The sequence below is a fragment of the Taudactylus pleione genome, unplaced genomic scaffold (assembly GCF_031769625.1).
Source record: "Taudactylus pleione unplaced genomic scaffold, aTauple2 ptg000155l, whole genome shotgun sequence".
Taxonomy (NCBI): domain Eukaryota; kingdom Metazoa; phylum Chordata; class Amphibia; order Anura; family Myobatrachidae; genus Taudactylus; species Taudactylus pleione.
Genome location: NW_028284557.1, coordinates 1946915 through 1970855, shown reverse-complemented (window position 1 = coordinate 1970855; position 23941 = coordinate 1946915). Strand labels below are relative to the sequence as shown.

The 23941-nt window shown below is 45.4% G+C and overlaps 1 protein-coding gene across 1 annotated transcript in view; it reads left to right on the top strand.

The window, feature by feature from the left end:
* Nucleotides 1–23941, top strand: part of NPEPPS (aminopeptidase puromycin sensitive) — a 96230-nt gene that overhangs the window by 44925 nt on the left and 27364 nt on the right. The window contains exons 7-17 of the mRNA XM_088474585.1: nt 4–100; nt 189–222; nt 726–840; nt 18332–18496; nt 19972–20076; nt 21585–21645; nt 21762–21871; nt 22027–22090; nt 22380–22516; nt 22802–22936; nt 23051–23270. Of these exons, the coding sequence (XP_088330711.1) occupies nt 4–100; nt 189–222; nt 726–840; nt 18332–18496; nt 19972–20076; nt 21585–21645; nt 21762–21871; nt 22027–22090; nt 22380–22516; nt 22802–22936; nt 23051–23270 (1243 nt within the window). The remainder of the gene's footprint in view (nt 1–3; nt 101–188; nt 223–725; nt 841–18331; nt 18497–19971; nt 20077–21584; nt 21646–21761; nt 21872–22026; nt 22091–22379; nt 22517–22801; nt 22937–23050; nt 23271–23941) is intronic.

The following is a 23941-nucleotide window of genomic DNA, read 5'->3' as shown; positions in this document are numbered from 1 at the left end:
TAGGTTGCTGCTAAAACTCTGCCTTTCTATAAAGACTACTTCAATGTGCCCTACCCTCTTCCCAAGATTGATCTCATCGCCATTGCAGATTTTGCAGCTGGTAAAGTTTCTACTGTCTGGCTTGCTGTGCTGGCGTCACCCTGTCTTTGGTGTACTTCCACCCCTCACTTTGTATTTGTTTTTCACAGGAGCCATGGAAAACTGGGGACTGGTTACCTACAGGTAATGTCAATATCTCTCCTTCTTATAAGGTTAAGGGTGAGTGGGTCACAGGTTAAGAGTATCTAAGACTTACAAATTTTTACTTCATATTTTGATCCTTGAGAGAATCATAACAACATGGAACCTTGGAGGAAGGCTTGAAGAGATGTTGGGTCTCCAAGTCATGGTGTAAGGGAGTAGGCCCATCAGTGGAAAATGTTACTGTTCTAACTCATGTAGCTTTGTGACTGGCCAAGGATTAGACCTTAACAAAGTCACAGTTCTCAAGTACAGCTGCTGAAGTCCTTATTCTCACTTGTCTATTAAGCCATAAACAAATGTCAGTTGCAATGAATGAAATGAGTTACTTTTCTTCATTTGGTAATCTGATTGGTAGTTCAAAGAAATGGTGGCATGTTAGTTGTTTGTGTAAACTATCAATACACACAATTATTAAATGCAACAATAGTCTCTACTAATTAATTGGAGATGGCCTTGGGTAATGTTTCCTATTCTACCCTTAGGGAGACAGCACTGCTTATTGATCCCAAGAACTCATGCTCTTCTTCTCGCCAGTGGGTGGCGTTAGTTGTGGGGCACGAACTGGCACACCAGTGGTTTGGAAACCTTGTCACTATGGTAAGTACTGTGAGTTTTTCTTAATCCAATGGGTAATTCAATTCTGCGCGAAGTACATGATCTTCCGTTCTGAAACGGCTCATCGTGTCAGGGGTTGGGTAAGAGATCCCGGCAGTCGGGATGACACTGGTTATAATATCGACAGCTGCATCCCGACAGTCAGAATCCCGACACCCATAAGGAAACAAGGTAAGACTAACCCTTACCCCTAACCCTCTCTCCCCGGTGCCTAACCCTAACCTCTCCCCTAGTTACTAAACCTAACCTTCCCGCACCCTAAACCTAATAATCCCCACTAGTGCCTAACCTTAACCCTCCCCTTAATGCTTAAACCTGCACCCTAGCCCTCCCTCCTAACGCGGTCAGGACTCTGGTGCCGGGATCCCGTTCTGTTGGGATTTCAGCACCGGTATTTTGCCCGTCGGCATCCAGCATGCCGAGATGCTGACTACATTCACGTATCTGCCGACATAAGTTTTCCCTCGCACCCATAGAGGTGTAAAGGAAAACTTACAATGTAGGCATTGCCTTAAATGGGTACTGTGTTGAGCTAGGCATCGCAGCGATGCCCAATAGCACATTGCTTTGAATTTAATTACCCCCAAGTGTCTTTGATTAAAAAATGATTCAATGTCAATTTGTTATCAATGTGAGCCAGTTTTCCAGTCTTTACATTATCTCTGCTTTGAGGTATAAAATCAGAGTAAGTCTGTGGTAATACATTTCAGACATCTAGCGGTAAGAAAGGAAGGTAAAGTACACCTGTAGTTTGCCACAGTTAGTGAAGAAAACATTTTTTAGCCGTTCATTCCTAGGGAATGTATAATTATTAGTGCCTCCGATAATTGAAATTTGGTTAGCTGACTCCAGTTTGTGTTTGCGTCAGACACATTTAGGATCTGATTAATACTTGTACGCAAACTATCCGATGTTTAATGATTGGCGTATGTGCAGGATCTGAGCTGCACGTGTGCCAATCACAGCTTCTGCTTTTACCCTTGTAAAACACCCTAGCCCACCACAGGTGTGGATTAACAGACCGTAAAAAAGGTAGACAATGTCTAGGTAGACACCAGATGTTTGTCAGTCAAAAGGTCGACATGTACAACTGACCGACGGGGTCATAAAGTCTACATGAAAATGGTCAACACTCTTTTTTTTTTTCCACCCCTTCCCTCCCTCCTTGTGCCTAACCATCGGGGTAGGTGCCTGACTCTAACCGTCGGGCTAAGTCCCAGTCGACCTTTTGACTGTCAAACATCTGGTGTCTATCTAGGACATTGTCTATCTTTTTACTGTCTATCTATAGTCCGCCCCCCCCCCCCCCACCACATCCACCTGCCGTCCTTGTGGGTCACTTTTGTCATGTGATTTATAGTTGTTTATGGTGTATTGAAAAAAAAATAAAAAATCCTGAAATAAATGACAGCACTAGTATGAGTCAGCAGCATGTCATGGGATACAGTTGTTGGGTTCTCCAGTGATGGCATATAACAACTTTTACACTTAATGTTGAATTTTTTTCTCTGTGACTGCAAGCTTTGGGGTATATGAAGCTAGGAATTTAGCGCTTTAAATTTCTTTACTGGGACAGTAATATGATTTAAAAAAGGCATTTTTTTTTTTATTTAGTATTATTGCCCCTTTAAATCCATTGGCCAAAACAGGTGAAGTCATGGTGACTTTGATAATTACCATTTGGGAAATTTACCCCAAGTCTGATGCTGCACATCCACTAAACGATTAAGTTGAGCGATTGACCGATAACGATTGTTCAATCGTTTGCAAATAGTTTGCAAAAGTGTCGAAAACGAACAGCGATGCGTGTGCCCGCTGGTCAATTAGACATCTATCATCTTTCAAACATGCTGGTCAAACTGACGATAACTTCAGGTACAGCATGTTGCCAGATGATTGATTGAGCCTGCACTGAACGACTGCTCGTTCAGTGTAGGCTCATCACAGACATAGAAACGACTGCACGATTACAATGTCGTAATCATGCTGTCATTTCTATGGTCTGCTAGTGGATGGGCAGCTTAACACTCCACCTCTCTGCAACTTGCCTTTCTGGAAGCCAGCTATTTGTCTGACCAAGGGCCCGATTGAGAGATGTACGCTAATGCGATCGCAGCTGCGATTTCACACTGTACGCAGATGCGAAAATATGCAAATAGTTACAGAGCTTACCTGAGCGTAAGGAAACTGACCACTACCTTCTTGTATGTGTGCGATGTCGCTTACTTTTGTAAATATCGCTAACATTGCGGCACATCAAGTTGGCAATCTTGCGGCTTGTCTGACCAGCCGCAGACTCTGCAGCTCTCATGCTGTGTAGAAGATCCTATGGGCTAATTTATGCATGCCCATGTAACGGCGTTTAAACGGTCAGACACACCTGCATTTTATTAATTACCCCACGTTACCTTCCCCAAACGCGGACTACCTGTCACTCACTTTGTGAATGAATCGCATTGTTATCTGATCATCCTGCATGTGTTGGATGATCGCTGTCGAGCATCCAACACATGCATTAACCCTATAACGACCCGTGATTAACGATCGCGGGTCCCTATAGTATACAGGCTAACCTGGTCGATATCGACCAGGTTGGCCCGCATGAACTGATTACGGACGATGGTCGATAACGATCATTCGTGCCCGCGCATCGACCATCGTTTGGTCGTTTGCAGGGGCAGAAGCTGTCTGATTTTAACGGTAGGATAGTTATTGTTAAAATCTGACGGTTTAATGCAGCGTACACACGGTCAGATAACCTATCTCTCTTCTTTTAGCAGCCTTCCATTGTCTAAGCCAGATTTACGATATCCTGATTTAAATGGACCTTGAGAACTACTTTATTCCTAACAGCACTCATTGACTTGAAGTATTGTAGCGCTGTATTCGCAAAGCAATTTTCGGCGGTTATGTCAGCGTTATTTAAAATGGCAAATAATATTAAATGTAAAGGGTTTTGCATTTTAAATCCTGTATGTAAAATTGCTGCCTTTGAAAACCAGCCTCCACCATCTCATTCCCAATTAATTGTGGCTGAACCTAGGGTATAGTAGAATAGTGGGACAGTCACTTATTGCAGAGCTTTCTATTTCTACTTCAGGGTCCATAGGGGGTCCACAGGGTTGACCTTGGGATATAGCTGGATCTGGATCCACGGGCACCACGCAGTTAAAGCTTTGCTGCTCCCAGGATGCACTTGGGTCCGTCCTCCTCTATACCCCGCCCCCGAGCCACAGCACCTCAGTTTTAGTTGGTGCCCGGCCGGAGTCGGGTCACCCTGCGCAGTGGGGCTGCATAAGCAGCCCCTAAGCTTTAATTATTTTTTTGAAAAGAAGATTTTATTATTTTATTTTTACTATCTTCAGAGCGGCAGCATCAGACTGTCCATCTGGACGTCCACGCTGGCGCTGCGACGCCGGTACTGATCCGGGGATCGCAGCGGGACCCCGGAGTCAGTACTAGCGTGGCTACGGGACCTCCCAAGGACTGCTGCCGGACTGAAGGGGCCAGGTAAGCCGCGTGCAGCGCTGCGCGCGGGGATAATGCAGTCTTGTAGCCGCCGGTCTCTGGGGACAGACCGGCGGCGCTAGTAGCGGCGGCGGCGGGCTCCCCCACGATGTGGAATACCCCGCGTGTCTGCTGACCTCCAGGGTGTAAGACCGGCGGGGAACCGGCTTCCCTGGGGGTTTCATACTAGCAGGGGAGGCAGCCTTCCCTGCTTCAGTGCTCCTCCCCTCAGCCCAGCGCGCCTTCTCTCATGTGTGCTGGCGTCGCTGGGCTGTTATCTCCTGGCCACTCCTCCTCAGTGCTCTCCGGCGGCCATCTTCAGGCAGCATCGCAGAGCTCCCAGACAGGCTTACAGTGGACCAGTCCCCCTGCGTACCTCTCCCCTGATCAGGACGGTGTTCGCAGCGCTATAGCCCTCCCAGACACTGAATCTGGGAGGTTGATTGTAGCGGAAGGTGCAGTGAGTAATACTTCTCTGCATGGTATGTGACTTTTGCTAGTGCTGCTGTCTGTGCTTTTTTTTTTTTCTACTTACTGTCAACTTTTTACCTATCCCTTTCCTTCTCCTATGGCCCGCAGGTGCGTGGGGGAGGGGTGTTCTTTCTGTGTAACCTCACTTATATAAATCTACGTATTTGTGAGGTCCGTCACATACTGCGGTGTGCTCCTCAGTACCATATTGTGGGCTGTTTGGGTTGCATACTTGGGAGTGCGTGGGTGTTATACGCCTTACCTCGTTTCGGTGAGACACTTTTATTGCAAAAAAGTTTGTGTCATGTCTGATGAGGGGAATGAGCGCTCCGAGGCTCCTGTGTTCTTTTCCTGCCGACGCTGTTCGACAGGGGTTGACGGGGCAGATTTGTCTCATGACGGTCTGTGCGGGCGGTGCCAGTTGGTACCTGGACCCTCTAAACCCCCGGTGGCGCAGGCTCCTCTGTGGGCGATGTTTACGCAAGTGCTGGCGTCAATCGCGGACCGACTTGCGGTCCCGACTGCGGCCCCTTCTAGGGCGTTGCCCCAGCCTACCATCCCCCGTTCCCCGGGTGTGACTCGTCTGGTGCAGTCTCCTCCCGGGTCTCAGACTGTGGGTCCTTATGCGGGTTTGCCGGTATACGTGCAATCCCCCACGGTGCCGCAGCAGTCGATGGTACCTTTTCAGGGGTATCCTCAGGCAGTACCCCCGCCTTGGGTGGACGTCATCTCCAGCTCTGTTCAGAGTCTGGCGGCTTCGTCATCGGCTTTTCAAAATATGTTGCACAGTGATTTGCCCCCACGGGCGTCCAAGCGTTCCGTTCCGGCTTCACTGGCGGCTCAGTTCACGGACACGCACGTGTCTTCGGATGACTGGGAGATCCATGACGTCTCTGACTCGGATGCCGGGGCCCAGGAGGTGGAGGCTAAGTCTTCCATTAATGTGCCGGCATTGGTTAGGGCGGTGCGGGCCATCCTTCACATTGAGGAGGATGTGCCCGCCCCGAGGTCAAAATACCCAAATTTTAAAAAGGCCAAGGTAGCTTCGACGGTTTTTCCCCTGTCCGATCAATTGACGGATCATATGGCAGGGGCCTGGCAATTGCCCAGTAAGAGGTTCTGCGGTTGGCTTCGAACTATCCGTTTCCGGAGGCTCATTGCAGGAAGTGGGAAACTCCTCCAGCGGTGGATTCCCACGTTACCCGCTTAATTAAAAGCGCTACGCTGCCTTTGCCGTCGATCTCCTCCCTGAAAGATCCCACGGACAGGAAGGTGGAGACTTGTTTGAAGTCTATCTACTCTCTCTCGGGGGCGGTTGCCCGTCCGTCCATGGCCATCTCTTGGGTGGCTAAGGCCATCGAGAGCTGGGCCAATGCTTTGGAGGATACCTTTCCGGAAGATGCTCCGGAGATCCAGAGAGCGTTGATAGGTCAAATGAGGGATGCGGCTTCCTACATTGGGGAAGCATCATTAGATGCAAGCCTGCTAACCTCTCGGGTGTCGGCTGCAGCTGTGTCGGCGCGTCGGTCCTTGTGGCTGAGGTCTTGGAGAGCTGACGCTGACTCCAAAAAGGGGCTGGAGGCCTTACCTTTTAATGGGGAGTTGCTTTTTGGTCCAGACTTGGACAAAATTGTGGACACTCTGGCTAAGTCTAAATCAGCCTTCCTCCCTTCGGCTTCTGCTCCTACCAAGGTACGGAGCTCTGCTTTTCGGTCCTTTCGGGTTCAGGGCAAGGCCAAAGGTCAGTCCTTCCCGAGGCAGTCGACGACCAAGGCCGCTTCTAAGCCCAAGAAGCAGGCCTGGAGTGCCAGGCTCCCTTCTTCCAAGCAGGAAGATAAACCTTCTGCCTGATGGGACGGGCCTCCCTCTGGGGGACCCCAGAGTGGGAGGCCGACTTCTTCTATTTGCCCAGTGCTGGCACAATACCACCACGGATGCCTGGGTTCGAGAAGTGGTCTCCCAGGGGTACGCCCTGGCTTTTCGGCACAGACCGCCCCACCAGTTTTTCTGCACGAGTCCTTCTCAGGATACGACCAAGTCTTTACAGATTCAGGAAGCTATAGAGTCCTTGCTGACAGCAGGGGTCATTGTTCCCGTTCCTCAATTACAACGAGGGACGGGGTACTATTCTTCTGTTTCTGGTGCGGAAACCCAATGGTTCTCATCGCCCTATCCTCAACTTGAAGTCTCTGAACAAATTCCTCAGAGTTCCCAAGTTCAGGATGGAAACGTTACGTTCCATCATTCTGGCGATGGAACCGGGGGATTACATGGTGTCCCTGGATATCCAGGATGCCTACCTCCATGTTCTGATAGCACCTTCGCACCAGCGGTATCTGAGGTTCGCTATCCTTCAACACCATTACCAGTTCCGGGCGCTACCCTTTGGTCTCTCCACGGCACCGAGAGTGTTCACGAAAATTATGGCGGTCATGGCCGCACATCTTCGGAACCCAATTGTACCGCTACTACCGTATCTGGACGACCTCCTGTTGCTGGCGAGCTCCCTGGAGGTACTGCTTCAACATCTCCACTTGACGGTCGCTTGCCTGCAAGCGCACGGGTGGCTGATAAATTGGAAAAAGTCCTCCCTGATTCCATCTCAGCGGATGGTTCATTTGGGAGCCCTGCTGGATTCTCGTCAGCAAAGGATCTTCCTGACCCCGGAGAAGGTCTCCTCCCTGCAGCTGAGGATACACAGTTGCCTGAGTAGTTGCCGCCTGTCGGTCCATTCGGCTATGAGGGTTCTGGGCTCCATGGTGTCAACATTCGACATGGTGGAATTTGCCCAGTTCCATTCCCGGCCCCTGCAGGGGCTGATTCTATCGGAATGGAGCGGGTTACCTCACCGGATCCGCTCTCAGTTGCTGGTGTTGTCCCTGGAGGTTCGGCAGTCTTTGGCTTGGTGGCTTCAGACAGCTCATCTGGTCGAGGGGCGCCCCTTTTGGATCCCGGACTGGGTCCTGCTCACGACGGATGCCAGTCTTCGGGGTTGGGGGGCAGTGACCGGCTCGTTGTCACTTCAGGGTCGTTGGTCTGCGGAAGAAGCTCTTCTTCCCATCAACATTCTGGAACTGCGGGCAGTTTATCGGGCCCTGCAGTCGTCCGGTCCCGCTCTTCACGGAAGGGCGGTTCAAGTGCAGTCCGACAACGCCACCATGGGGGCGTATATCAACCACCAAGGAGGAACTCGCAGTCGGGCAGCGATGTCGGAGGTGTCTCGCATCCTTGCTTGGGCGGAGTGTCACATTCCAGCGATCTCGGCAGTCTTCATTCCCGGAGTCCTCAATTGGGAGGCGGACTTCCTCAGCCGTCACGACGTGCATCCCGGGGAATGGTCGCTTCACCCAGAGGTGTTTCAGCTACTCGTGGACAGGTGGGGGCTGCCGGAGCTGGACTTGATGGCCTCCCGTCACAATCACAAGCTGCCCGTTTACGGGTCAAGGACAAGAGACGCAGGCGCCAGTCTGGTAGACGCGCTGTCGGTGAAATGGACGTTTCACCTGGCGTATCTGTTTCCTCCGATATCCTTACTTCCTCGGGTTCTGCGGAAATTCAAGCAGGACGGCGGCACGCTCGTGCTGGTTGCTCCGGCGTGGCCCAGACGTCCTTGGTACTCCGATCTGAGGTGTCTCTCCATCGACGCTCCGTACCTTCTTCCTCAGCGTCGGGACCTGTTGTCTCAAGGGCCCTGCCTTTACCCGGATCTGGGTCGGCTGTCTTTGACGGCGTGGCTCTGGAGACAGCCGTCTTGAGGTCTAGGGGTTTCTCCAGTTCGGTCATTGGTACCATGCTTAGGGCACGCAAGCCTGCCTCAGCACGGATTTACCACAGGGTGTGGCTCACTTACTTTCAGTGGTGTGAATCCAGAAACTATGATCCTCAGGTGTTACGGGTTTCCAGAATCTTGGAGTTCCTTCAATCAGGTTTGGACCTCTGCTTACGCCTGGCCTCTCTGAAGGTTCATGTGTCTGCTTTGTCCGTGTGGTTTCAGCGACGGATTGCTACACTACCGGATGTTCACACCTTTTTCCAGGGTGTTCTCAGGATACAGCCTCCCTTCGTGGCTCCTTGGGACTTGGCGGTGGTGCTACGGGTCTTGCAGGGTCCTCCTTTTGAGCCTCTTGAGGTGGTGGACCTCAAGTGGCTGACGTTCAAGACCGTTTTTCTCCTAGCAATTGCTTCTGCCAGGAGGGTGTCAGAGTTGGGGGCGCTTTCCTGTCGCCCCCCTTTTCTGATTTTTCATCAGGACAGAGCGGTGCTCCGCACTCGTCCTGAATTTTTGCCCAAAGTGGTCTCCAAGTTCCACATTAATCAGGAGCTTGTCGTGCCAGCTTTTCAGGCACCTGATCTTTCAGCTGGTGAGGCTTCCTTGGATGTAGTCCGGGCACTTAGAATCTATGTGGACCGGACTGCTTCGGTTAGGAAGTCGGATTCGTTGTTTGTCCTCTTCGGTTTTCACAAGAGGGGTTGGCCTGCCAACAAGCAAACGTTAGCCCATTGGCTTCGTTCAGTTATTTGTGAGGCTTATGCACAGGAGGGTTTACCTGTGCCAGCCTCTGTTAAGGCTCATTCCACTCGTTCTGTGGGTCCCTCTTGGGCTGCTAGACGTGGCGCCTTCGCTGTTCAGCTGTGTAAGGCGGCCACTTGGTCTTCCATTCAAACGTTTTTGAGGTTCTATGCGTTTGACACCTTCGCCTCTCAGGATGCATCCTTCGGGCCCCGGGTACTCCTATCAGCACAGGAGCGTCCCCGCCCTTAGTTGAACTGCTTTGGGACATCCCCAAAGTCAACCCTATGGACCCTGAAGTAGAAAACAGGAGATATGGTAAGAACTTAACTTTGTTATCTCTGTTTCTACGAAGTCCATAGGGTCCACAGGGCGCCCTCCCTGACGCACCTGGCTTCATATGGGCTGTGTGGCTGGTCACCGGTTTTCCGTCTCCCATTTCTGAGAGTATGGTTTCTTGTATGTTCCAGTCTTCCTTCTCTCTGTTTAGTCTCCTCCTCCGGCCTTAGCTGCTTACCAACTGAGGTGCTGTGGCTCGGGGGCGGGGTATAGAGGAGGACGGACCCAAGTGCATCCTGGGAGCAGCAAAGCTTTAACTGCGTGGTGCCCGTGGATCCAGATCCAGCTATACCCCAAGGTCAACCCTGTGGACTGGACCCTATGGACTTCGTAGAAACAGAGATAACAAAGGTAAGTTCTTACCATATCTCCTGTTTTTCTGATATTTGGTTAATCTGCTTAGATTATTTCTTTTGTACCGTTCTTTAATACTGTTAAGATTTTATCGGAGACACTGAGGTTTTAATTTTATGTGGGCAACTATCTTTGATTGAATTATTATTGTTGATTATATTTGTATACTATATATTGTCTGTTACCTTTTTAAGACTGTAGCTGAGAACTTGTTGATGTGTAATTGGAGCAAAAGACAGCATAAGTGTGGCATAAATCCCATAAATACAGTAACTGTAGGTTATAGCACAGGTAAGCCAATGTAGCAATAAAAAGATTAACACCATTGTGGAGTTGGCAATCTACACATGTCTGCAAAATATTAACTAAGAATTTGGAGAGAGATTGAAAGAACAGCATCAGCTCTCTCAATACAATAGAGCTCAAGTACACTCCCATGGGATATTTAGAGTTAAGTGGAAGTAACCACAATGGGGGGTTTATTGTCAAGGAGTCCAAGTGTATACTGGATGGTGTTGTGAGGTGTGTACCGACGGGAAGGGGAAAGGATAAATGTGTAACTATACCAAACATCAAAAAAGGGACCCACCCTAGTTTCTTTGTGGGAAAAATGTTTTAATTCGCTCCATCTGAAAAAATGTTTTCAAGTTTTTGCTGATATAACTAAAGATCTGGCAGTGGATTATATCCAAATGTGAAGGTTTTATTTTTAACAGCAACGCTTACGGCAAACCAACATTTTCTACCTTCCTTGGATATCTACTGACCCCTGTGAAACCTCTCTAGACTGGCCCATTTTGACATCCATTTAGAGGAAGTCAGGTACCAGATCTGGCAGACCATTGCCCCATTAGTCGTTTACAGCATCGAGTGTCGTTCTGTTTTTCCGTGCAATTCATCGTTATCGTTTGAAAATCGTTCAGGCTAAAAGATCAAATTTGAAGGGAAAAATCAAGGGAAAATCGATGAGAGATTGGACAGGGAGCAGATCGTCTAGTGGATGTGTGCCTTTACGTGACGAAGTTGCTTCCAAATGCTGAAGAACAGCACACGCAAGCTATTTATATGAAACTAGCTAAAGTACCCGGCGTTGCCCCGGTTGGCATCCCCGGATCAAAGTTCTGCCAAGCTTACACCAACAGGAGGTCCAACCATGACCTCAACCCCCTAGTATGCCTTATAGGATCCAATGTTACTACTGTGCTACGTTTTCTTCCAAATCCATCCAGTGGAAGGCTCATAACAGGCTCCCTGAATCAAAGCTCTGTCCAGCGTACACAAACAGGAGGTCCGAGAGGGACCCTAACCCCCTAAAACCTGTCCAGGATACAACTGGACCACCTCACGTTAGTTTCATTCTAATCGGTGCATGGTGTCTGAATGCATAACCAGACAGACAGACCAATGACTTTTATATATAAGATGCTGAATGCTAATTCGTCAACAAACGGCAGCATCTGATTGGTTAGCTACTGAACACTTGAACATGCTTAAATGGCTGTGACAGTGTGTGCCTCTCAGTGTAGTTCTTGATGTATAATGATTTATCGGCTCATTAAGTGACACATTTGAAAAAGAGAATAAAATTTGAACAAACTGGTATATAACCATTTTGTAGTAACACAAGAACAATGTTGGCAAAATTGCACTAAAACAGAAATAAGACCCTGTTCCTGAAGTGATGCAGGACTTTTTGCAACCACTGTAAGTGGACACCATAAACTTTTTCTGTTTCATACTCTCTCATGACAGACTTTAAAGGCGCCATCTGCATAATTGTTAGCAGACGTTGGGTGTCTGGTTTTTGGACCAAGAACACCCCACTACCTTCATGGCCCTTGACAATGGAGAGTGTTTGATCAGATATCTTGGGCATTTTTATTTCATATTTGATCAACAATGGGCTTCTCAGGTACACTTGCCTTTGGTATTTCTGTGCTATACCGCAACTCCTAATTGTACATTTCTGCAAACTGTATAACATAAACCAACTTTACAATGTTTGCATGATCTGAATTATCAGCACAACATACACAATGAATACAATGGAGCTCCCATGTTGCTTATAAGTTATCGTCCACTCCAGAATGAAATAGTATAAAGGTTCCAGATTGGAGGGGCATCATTGATCAGTCTCTGCCAAACATCACCCTGGTACCTCAGTCTCTTTTTGTTTGGGACTACTCCCTCAAACATTGTTCAATATCCCCAGATCCATCATCTTTAATCCCTCTCTGGGGTAATCAAAATATAGTAATCGGTACGAATGTTAAGGTGCTAGATAAATGTTCAGTAGAATCTGATTGGTTGCTATGGGCAAAATCTCCACTTTTAACAACCCGCACTTAAGTAAATATACCTCTTAGTGTCTCATGGCATACAGCAAGGAACATTCTATGCAGTAGTTCTCTGCCTCGCCTCCTCTTTGAATCTTATCTCAACATTGGACATAGAATTAGCTCCTGTTGTTCTAGCTCTTGTATCTTGTTCTTCAACTAAGGGCGGTATTCAATTAGAGGCGAAATCGGTCGTTTCCACCGTCTGATTGGCCGATATATCAGCTGCGATCGGCTGATTTGCCGATGATTTCGCCAATGACGGCGAAAAAAACGTCTGTTTCGCCTAAAAACTGGAGTAAACTTTTCTCCAGCCTAGGGCAGGTGAAAAAATTGTGCAAAATCCCTATTTTTGGATAAAAATGTGGGGATTTCTTAAAGAAACCTTTGGACAGGTCCCCGAATGAAAAAAAATAAGTTTGACTGAAATTTCAGCGGTCGTTTTTCGCCAAAGTAGGCAATTTTACAATTTTTTTTAATTTTTTTTTTTTAGCTAAAATATCATTAGGGGGGCTGTCCAAAGGGTTCTTTAAGACATCCCCACATTTTAACCCAAAAATACTGATTCTGCATTTCCCCCCTTTTTTAAGATGGAGAAAAGTTTTCTCCATTTTCACATGAAAAATCGGCGATAAATTATCGCCGATGTGATATCACCGCTAATTGAATACAGCCCTAAGTCTTCCCACAAACTAAAATTACAGATGGATTTGGCAGATATATTTGATAATGAGAAGTTGGCCGAATTACCGCCATGAGTTCTATATGAGTAAAAATAAAACACAGCTTCTATAGATGGTTTTATGCTCCCACTAAGACCCGTATTCAATTTCAGCTGAGCTGCGATACTTTTTCGCCGCCCGGACTTTTCGCCTACAACACGTGTTTTGCAGGCGGAAAAGTACGTGCCCGCGTATTGCCGTATTGAATTTGAAAGTAGGCGAAAACAGGACCCAGCGAAACTTAAACAAGCGGAAAGTCCTGTCAGATTTGGAGAAATCAGCCTGACCCCCCAAAAGATGCTCTGACATGGTGGTTCCCTATGCTACCCCCCAGCAACCCCCCCCCCACCCCCCAGATTTGGCATTCTTGCTGAAGGTATTTGGTGTTTTTAAACGGGCTCAATAGCTGCTAAATAGCGTTTTTGTATAAGTGGTGCAGAATAGTATTCTGGTGGTTTTTTTTGCAGAAAATAACTTTTATCCCAGCAAATTTGGGGTACTTGAAAATGGGGGTCTGCATATTTTAAAGTTGCTAAAGTTAAGTTTAAAAAATCATGAAAAATCCACCTGCTGCAATGAAAAAAAACACCTGGGGCATACTTGGGGACCCCCCCAGAATCAAGTTCGCTAGTTTTTAACTTTGCCCCCAAATTCAATATTGGTAATATTTATTTATTCAATCGTTATTAATATGGATGTGAGTTATGTAGCATTAGGGAATGTATTTGTGCTACAGTGCTAAAGACATTTCCTTTTTTCCTTGTTTATATTCAAAATCCAATATAATATATATCTTTGTTGGAACAAACTGTTAAGGGTTAAAATCAATTACCCTATTATCCAATGATCTTCACCTGGATACTATATATATGTTTGACTGAACACAGGAGAGCATTTCAGCTTGAAAAAGGATACAGGAGTATCCGAAACGCGTTGCTGCTCTCTACACCAAGTTACTGGAGTCTCTCCCTATATGAAGACCTTTTTGCTGCTTATCATCACAAGCCCTATGCAGCCACTGAATTTACACCGCTAACAGATCACATTACTGGTCCTGACATACGGAAGCTAATATCTTCGCCGCCGGCCGGCGGCTACGCTGTCAGTGTCCTTGCTGGCTCCAACGGACGGGAGGTTATTTCCTTGCTGCCAGCCGACATCTCTACCAGCGGCTTCCCCTATCTGCTCTGACACAGGAGACGGAAGGCAATAGCGTATACTGCTAGATAACAATCACGCTGTCAATTTCTCCTACTGCTGGCTCCATTGAGACGGGAGTCCACATAAAGCCATCGTCAGCTGGGGTCTCTGTCAACAGCCCTTTCCAACAAGAGGAGACACCAGCCCAATTGTTGATCAGCATTTCCGTCATATCTGCTCTCCAGACGGTGAACAACACTGACTAGAGAAGATTACTACTCTGATACACTGTTGCTGGATGTCAGCTGTTAGCCGACCACGCTGAGCCGCTCAAGGTTCATTTTTTCTGATGATCAGAGACTGTGCTGTTTCATTTCTACAGGTACACTACCGGCTTTGATATTGTTTTTGTACAATACTATATTTTGTGCTATACAATACACCACAAAGGATCAGCATTTTTGTACCTCATTACAGAATATCAGACTGTAACATCAGTTTTATATACAGCTGATTACACTATACGTGACTTGGACACATCTCCTGGCTTATTAGTGAGGGGCCAATAGCACCGAGGTCCACTCACATATAGGGAGAGTTAATATCTATATCAGGTTTCCTAATGCTACAACCTGGTTTTTAGCATTGACTCTCCAGTTTATCAATTGGTTTTAAGTGGAATCGATTTTTCACAGGTGCTATTGGGGACACAACACTGGAGCCTGATCAACTCCTTCTGTTGTCCCCTTCCTGTGAATTTATATTTTATAGAATTGTTTTTTCTCTCTCCTTGGTTTATTCTTATGTATAACAATTAAGCAGTGAAGTGTATTCTTATATCCATTCATTTATGCTTAATTACATTGCTACTGTGTTTTTTAGTTTATAAAATTAAATTTTTAATACTCACGTGATTTGTGTTCTCCTTGTGCCCCTACAATAATATTGGAGCGCAGTAAACTTTTTTCCTATATTTCCATTTAGTGAGGTTGGCAATTACCTCCATATTTGCTGCTGCACCTATATTTGAGTTTTTGAGTCTCTGACTGGTTGGCGCTCAGGTTTGTGTGTTTGTGTGTGTGTGTGTGTGTGTGTGTGTGTGTGTTTCCCAAATTCAAAGTGATTATTTTGGGGTGTCCTTAATTGTTGTTTTTTTTTTTTGACAGTTTACCTTTTCGGGGACTGTCTGAAGGCTGCACGGGTGTTCCCGCAACATTGCACCCCAATTCTGCACTTTTTTCCGCCTGCTATTCATAGGCGAAACTTTTTCGCCTATTACATTGCATTGACTTTCCACCTAGGTGGAAAGTCTTTCAAATTGAATACGGCGATACTTTTCTGCCTGGCGAAATTACGTCATCGGCTAAAACTTTTCGCCAAAAACACACAAACGACTTTTCGCTCCAAATTGAGTACGGGCCTAAGTTGCATAAACTGTACTTGATTGTCTTAGATGGTTCTGCAAGAAGTTGCATGAGAGCTGTCTCTCTTTGCCACCAATTATTCAAATAGCTGGACCTCTGTTTGAGAATTACTTCCTAGTAGCTGTTCCAATTTAGTCAGCCATATGTCGTCAAAAATATACTAGACAACCCATTGACTCTGTGGTCCCCTTTCCAGCTAGCAGCACAATAGAGGCCAACAGCGCTCACTCCTTACAGGTGATTATGAATAGACTCTGGTATGTGTTCCGGATAGAATTTATGAAGTGTAATCAAGAACTCTGTAAAGCTGTTCTGCCAGGTTTGAAAACCCTGTACAACTCACTGTAACTGAAGATTCCGCTATAGACATTCTCACTGGTATACCTACATTAATGACCCCTATATTACTGAAATGTTATCTTTTTGATCAGGACTTTTTCCCTCCCCATCTTTATCCTCTACCTCCTAACATTATAAAAAACCAAGGTCAGGATATCCTCATCTAAAAAATGAAGCGGTTACAAAGTTCTCAACTGATGATGTGTACTATAATTAACTTACTGCCCTCCGTCAGCTTTATTTCAAAGTATTATTGTTATCTCTTGATGATCCTTTAATACAATTAGCTGAGAAAGGTAGAGACTCTATAGTCCTTTTAAAGTATGTGTGTGCTTCCCAGTCCTCAAGCCCGAGTGCCAAACTGGTAAATGCTGTGTTGTTACAGGACTTTTGGTATAGCATACTTAGATGAATGGGATCATTCCCTGAGGATTTTTCAGAGTGTGCAGAAGCACTAACCACTAATCAGAACTATTCTCATTAAAGGAGGTGTTGCTGGCCGTGAGGCGATAAGCACATTCCCCTAAGGCCCAGCACAGACATGCCTATGGTCTCTGAGGAGTGCCCTCTACAAAACCAGTTTGTGTCTAGTGAGAGGTTACCATGACTGTAACACCCAGCTGGTACACTCGGTACGAAGGCACTGCACTAACTGCCAGTGTGCAGGCCTTGTTAATGAGCTGACCCTGGCTTCTATCCCCTTCTCTATTCCAGCAGGTGTTGGAGGAGGAGTTCACATTCAGATGCGCCTTCTGTGTGGTCTGTGTCTTCATGCTGCCCACGATATTGTTGGCTGCATGGGGTCACCAGTTGCTACTGCCATATGAAGGCTAACTCTCATAGAAAATCTGGTGTGGCTGTAATAGATGCCACTACCATACCTTGTCTGGCTGCATCATGCATTGCATTGAAACTTCTCAGATGATGCCAGCAACTGTTGCCAGTAAATGTTTAAAGGTTGCTTAAATAAACTAAATACAACGCTGTCTTAGGCATTCATGCAGAAACACCCCATATAATATACAAATAATAAAAACTTGTGCTCCAAATCCAAATGGTGCTACACTGACAGCAAGGATGGTCACCAACACCCTCCTATAAACCAGAATAAAAAAAAGTACCAAAAGTACAAGACTTGCAGTTAGTTGCGCTCCTCTGGGGTACAGGGATTCCCAAGGTACAGGAAATTCCAAGAAGCCCTTATCCGTAATAGTATTCCAAAGTACTTTTAAATTATCATAAAACTTCTCAACCTCTTTGGATAAAATCACTTCTTCAAACGGGTGTATATATGTTCTTTCTCAAAAAGAAGGTATATTCACAATATAGTGAAGCATAGTTTATTCAAATTCAACACAATTAAAATTAAAATCATTCCATCAAAAAAGCAGCGTACCAGAATGTGTGGGGTGTAGAATAGCACACACTCAAGTTGGCATAAAAGTGGGGTACTGACAGTCGCCTCCCGGGTATTCGTTCTCTGTGGTCCCCCTGGTTATGTGTCCAAATACTCTCTCCCCACACAATGTCACCTGGTGTTATCTGCTCCTTCTATGAACTCACCGACGCGTTTCTGCTCCCATAGAGCCTTTATCAAGGTGTGAGTTCTATGCTAACCTTCTCTCAGTCAAGGTGTGAGTTCTATGCTTATTCTATACTCCTAACCATGGCTTCCTGACAGGCAAGGGAGGGACTTAATAGATAAACCTAAAGCATCTGCCATCCTGGTTGTACCTTTTATTATACCAAGGTTTATGTGAATGATGCTCTTTCCATTAGACTAAATCACTGAGCAGACATTTCATTATAGCGCCACCTGCTGGTACTGAATGTTTGCCGAATTAGATTTACAAGTCTTTCTTTAAGATTTCTTTAAAAAAAGGAGGTTTAATGCACATTGATGACATTTGGGTTGGTGTAAAATTGAACTGAGGGTAATTAACACAACATGAGAAGTTTGCTAATATGATCAGGGTCTGACTGGTCCACAGGTATACAAGGGATATCTTCAGTGGGCTCTGCCTGAGGGCCCCCTCCCTTTCTAGGGGTCAGAAACTTAGGGTAACAGGATCATAAATGAATCTTGGGTGCTTGGTTTGTTTCTTTGGAAACTACACCAAGATAACCCTCCTGCCGGTAAATATGGGTGGTCCTGACAGTCCCCTACTTTACAAAGGGACCTTGTTATTTGCTCGTCCTCTCTAGTTGTTGCCACTATGTGGTGGCTGGCCACACCCCTTAAGCTTGTTCCCCCTACCACTGCATTCCCTGGTGGGCCCTTCATGCTTCAGTCTGATACTTAGGGTATTATTTTACTTCTGTTCTTGGCAGGAATGGTGGACCCACTTGTGGCTGAATGAAGGCTTTGCTTCCTGGATTGAATACCTCTGTGTGGATCACTGCTTCCCAGAGTATGACATATGGACACAGTTTGTCTCTGCAGATTACACTCGCGCTCAAGAATTAGATGCACTGGAAAATAGCCACCCAATAGAGGTATTTAAATACATTTCATTGCCTATCTCTTCTATTTTTTTTTTTTTTTGTGTGTGTTTTATATAAATTGCTTCTTTCCGCCTTTGTCTTATCATTTGCTTTATTATTGCTGTTATGGCCTCATACGTTCTACATATTTTTGGTGCTTCCTATTTGTCTATTGTGAAAACTAATGCTATCACATTTTAAGTCCTGCATGCAGTGGATGTTAGTGCCAGATATATACATGTTTTTGTCTCCTTTGCTACCTTAACATCTGACTGGTTTGTCTGTTTTGATTTTTGTTCTGGCAAATGTTTCTCTGCGCTGACCATTGTCTGTAGTGCAGATTGGGATTGAGGGCCCCATTTATCAACGAGTGTTGTGTAATTTGTAGTTTTACTATTTATGCAGGTACGGCTTTGTAATTTTCGCTGCACTGCTAGCACTATTTGTTACCGGTGGTATATCTTAAATAGATGCATGTTGTATTTAACAACAAGCGGTATCTCTAAATTACTGTTCATTGAGCAATTTGAGACAATACTGCTCCTGACAACCGACTGTTGAGCTGGAAACGGACAGCTGGTTTTGTCCATGCTGAAATGCTATAATATGAGGATTCTTGTGTTCCTTTTCTAAAATATAGTTTTGCTAGAAATTGTTTATAGTTTGCTCACTAATATTAATTGGTGTATATATATGTGTGTGTATGTATATAAATATATATGTATATATATATATATATATATGTGTGTGTGTGTGTATATATATGTTTATGTATTTGTAGATGTTATACAGGTCTGTAGAATTACAGCACTTTGACTACACAGGTTCTCAAACTCTGTCCTCAGGACCCCCAAACAACTGTTTTTCAGGTCTCTTTATAGAATCGAAGTGAAATAATAAGCTCCACCAGTGGAACTTTTACAATGTGTCAGTGAGTAATGAACACACCTGTGCAGCTGCTGGGTGACCTGGAAATGTGAACTATGTGGGGTCCTGAGGACGGAGTTTGAGAACCTCTGGACTAATGTAACTGTCAGGCAAAGAAATGTCGGGTTGTGCGAATACATTATACATTATGTTTCAGCAGAGAGGGCAAATAAGCGAATACTTGTATACTTACAATGTACAATGTGCATGTGTGTAAGGTGCATAGTGCAAGAACACTTTGTTATGAGGGAAAGCTGGGTACACAGTACACACTGTCCTCCTTCAGAACAGCCACTCCTCCTTCCTTCTGACCACTCCTACTTCGTTCATCAGCGCTGAAGCAGTTTCTAAACCGGTTTAACATGATCACTCGCTGACAGCCTGGCCAATGTTAAAGTTAAATAAACCATTGAACTCCGTGGTCGGACGTCAACGGTAATTACCAGTAAAAATAGCACTCGATGAATGGAGCCATGAGTTAGTAAGTGGTCCTTTTAATGTGTTGTGGAAGTCATTTCTACTTTTTTGTTTTTTTTAATGCTTTAGTACTTTGTCCGCAGGTCGATGTGGGGCATCCCTCGGAAGTAGATGAAATATTTGATGCAATATCCTACAGCAAAGGAGCATCTGTAATCCGTATGCTGCATGATTACATAGGTGATGAGGTGGGTATTAACATCTCTGCATCATATTTAATGGCATAGAAATATACACATAGGCCTAATTCAGATTTGATCTTAAATTGAAATAAATTTATGCTACTAAAAGCCACATGTAAAAATAGCATGTTAACACCCATATACAGAGCCATGCGCATCACAAGTTGCAGGCGGGCACCAGTAGCCTATGTTCCTGATTTATGTCCAGCTTACGTTGCAGACAATTATGCCCATGTTTGTTAACCATTTGTTTTTGCTTGACAAATATGCGTTGGCTATTAGGAATCAATAAAACTTTGGAAATCTCTTGTACATGAGATGGACAGCTGTTTTTGCTGTATAACAATTTTTTTAAACTTTTTGTAAAATACAGCAAAAGCATAATGTGTCTGTGCAATGAAGAAAGCGGCTTTCTGCATTAGCAGTGTCTTCATAAACTGTTCATCTGAGGTTTGCTAGTGCTGGTGACAAATCATCCTCACCATCATCCAGTATTTGTATCTGATCACCCGAAATAATGTGCCTTTCTCAGGCGTATATGTGTCTGTGTACCAGTATGCATGTGTTTGCAATTGTGCAAACTGGCCTCAGTTAGAATGCTTCTTTCCTCACCTGTCCGCCTCTCCAGGTGCAGTTGTTCATTAGTGCCAGAATTACAGAAGTCTGCAACTGCACATGTGTAGCGTTCCTGCTAGGCTGTTTTAGCGGTTCGCCACACCCTGCCCTTTTGGCGGCGCCACACTAAAATAACATATCAGGTGCCCTCCCCACCCGCGGGCCACAGTGTTTCGCGGGTGGGAAAAATGGCTGTGCAGCAATCACCGCTGGTGAAGAATGCGCACGGCATCTGTTCACAGAGAAGGGAAAGCGTGGGGGTTCCGCCACATCCTTAAGTGCCGGACATGCTCCCAAGAGCAATGAAAAGGGGGCACGTATTAAAGACAAGTCCATTTTCTCGTGCTCCCACCCCCTTTACGGGCGTGCGCTACAGTGCCCTCTCTACGCCGGATCTAGAGTGAAGACTTGTGCTTTTCCGCGCACACGTGCAGATGCAGACAATTACCCTAAATAATCTATACTATCTGGAATAGTAATTGATAAGCATCAGGCCCATAGCTCCTTATATATTCAAAACTACAATTTACATTTGATTCTTTCCCCTAATAACCTTTTTCTTTTAAGTGCATTCCTATGTTCTGTGCAAATTTTAATTGCATTTATCTGTTCATGTTTAACTTTGTTTTTAATAAGCTGATTTTTTATTTTCATTACCTGTATAATTCATTAGAGTATGACAGAGGGGATGACTGGCCTTATTTAATATAAATTTGAGGCTGGCTCCCATAAAGTAGTATATCATTTTCACACACGCATTTAAAAAAAATAAAAGCATTATGTTGAATGTGTAGGCTTTGGGAAACCTTATGTTAGGAACTAGGTAAAGGTTTTCATCCTCTCATGAATTTGATGCAGACAGAGCAAATTCGTTTTTTTCTTTTTTTTTTTCCCTGCAGGACTTTCGTAAAGGCATGAACCAATACCTCACTAAATTCCAGGAGAAGAATGCTGCAACAGGTACTCCATGCTGTCTGCTGACGCTGTTTCAGACTTCATTGTTTTTCCAACCTGCACTCTTCTCTTCCACCCTGCCATCCCTTGCACAGCTGTAAAATCAGTACTCTTTTCTGCAGAGGACCTATGGGAATGTCTTGAGCAGGCCAGTGGGAAGCCAATTGCTGCTGTAATGAATACATGGACCAAGCAGATGGGTTTTCCTTTAATATATGTGGAGTCAGAGCAGGTAACTGGCTTTAACCTAGTGATTCATCAATACATTTTTGTCACACGATACTCGCATGTTTATCGTGATCCTTTGCCTCATGTATACAATAGCATAGGGGTGTGAGTTATGTATATTTTTTGTTTATATCACCCATAAATAATTTTCTTCTTCAGAAAGACGACTCACGGATCTTAAAGCTGTCTCAAAAGAAGTTCTGTGCCAGTGGGCCCCAGCATGGTAAGATTTGCTAGCCTCTTCTGTGATTTGTTGTGTTGCTCTATCTGAGCTGTGAGGGACCCTAGCCATGCACTGCAATAGTGGTGTGACCTGATTACAAGACAATGCTGCTCATCTTTGCACAGTATTGACATTATAGTCTCACTTGTGCTTTTCTGGAGCTGCTCAAAGCTATCCTACCTTTCTTTCTTCCTATTTCTCTTATCTCCTTTATTCTCCCGATGATAGGTTGGCGGGTAAGCCTCCAGCCCCTCTATCCATATAACATCCTCCTATTGCCCTCGCTCAGGTGAGGAGTGTCCTCAGTGGATGGTACCGATCAGCATCTGCACCAGTGAATCCCCGGCCACCGCTAAATTAAGATTACTTATGGACAAGCCTGAGACAGTTGTGCTAGAAGGAGTCACCTCAGACCAGTGGGTTAAGGTGAGTTTGAATAGCTGTTACAGTGCAAGTGTCTCTGAGTAGCAGGAATTGAGAGTTACTATTACCGATGATTTCGCCACAGTCCTGTGCTCTGATGGTATAACATAAATGGTGGTTCACCAAGCTGTAAGTGTTTTATAATTAATACAGAGGATATAAATTTAATAGTCCAAATGGAACTCGAGAACAATGTGAAGCTTTGCTTTGGTTTATGATACCATTTCACCTATTACATATAAGTCTGCTTTACCTACTTCAATGTTCCTCTGCTCTCATTCAACTTAGTTAAACCCGGGGACAGTTGGTTTCTACCGCACCCAATACAGCCCTACTATGCTGGACAGCCTGTTACCAGGCATTAGAGATCGCTCACTTCAACCAGTGGACAGGCTTGGCCTGCAGAATGATCTATTTTCCCTAGTGAGTATGAAGATTAAGTTAGAAAAACGCTTATACAGAGATTTTTATTTTTTTTTGCAAGGTGTGGACACAATCCAGCATTCCTAGTTTCATCTATGTGTATTCCTCCTTTAGGCCCGAGCAGGCATCATCAGCACGGTTGAAGTTCTTAAAGTCATGGAGGCCTTTGTGAATGAACCTAATTATACTGTATGGAGCGACTTGAGCTGTAATCTAGGGATCCTCTCCACACTCTTATCTCACACAGAGTTCCATGAGGAGATTCAAGGTTTCATTAGAGATGTCTTCTCCCCCATTGGACAACGCTTGGGCTGGGATCCCAAGCCTGGAGAGGGTAGGTTGTAAAACGGCTATGTTTCGTAATCATTTATCATTTTTTTTATTGATCTTTTTGTTCCTCTGAAGCACAAACCCTCTTTTACCCAGTGTAGTAAATAACAATGATGTTGGTTAATTGGGCACAGTATGTATATTTGTGTGTATGTATTATCTAGTTATAGATGTCTTTATTTCGCCACAAATGTCTTTCTCCTTCATCCACTAGGTGACACTGGAGTCTCGGTACAATTGCGGTATAGAAGTGGGTTAACCGGGAGCTGGCACTTTAATAAATCTGTATGGTAGCTAGCTCCTCCCCCTCTATACCCCCCCACAGGTCAGTCTAAATTTTGTGCCCTGGGAGCCTTGATCACTCCTTCAGGGCTCTCTAAGAAATTAAAAGAAGATCCTATAGCAGAGAATATGCGCTGAGGATCAGAAGGCAGCTCACTGCCCCTGCCTGTCTGCTGCGATGGAGCTGCCGGGGAGACCCCACCGCAGCTGCTTGCGCTGCGGTCTTCTGCTGCAGAGACCACAGTCTCTGGGGAGACCACGACACGCTGGCTGTGGCGCACGGTGCGGTCTCCCACCAGCAACGCCCGCCGCCGGCAGCATTAGGCAGGACAAGGTTAGTGTTGTCCTGGCTCCCTGAGTAGCAGGAGAGCCAGGACAGTGGTCGGCATGAAG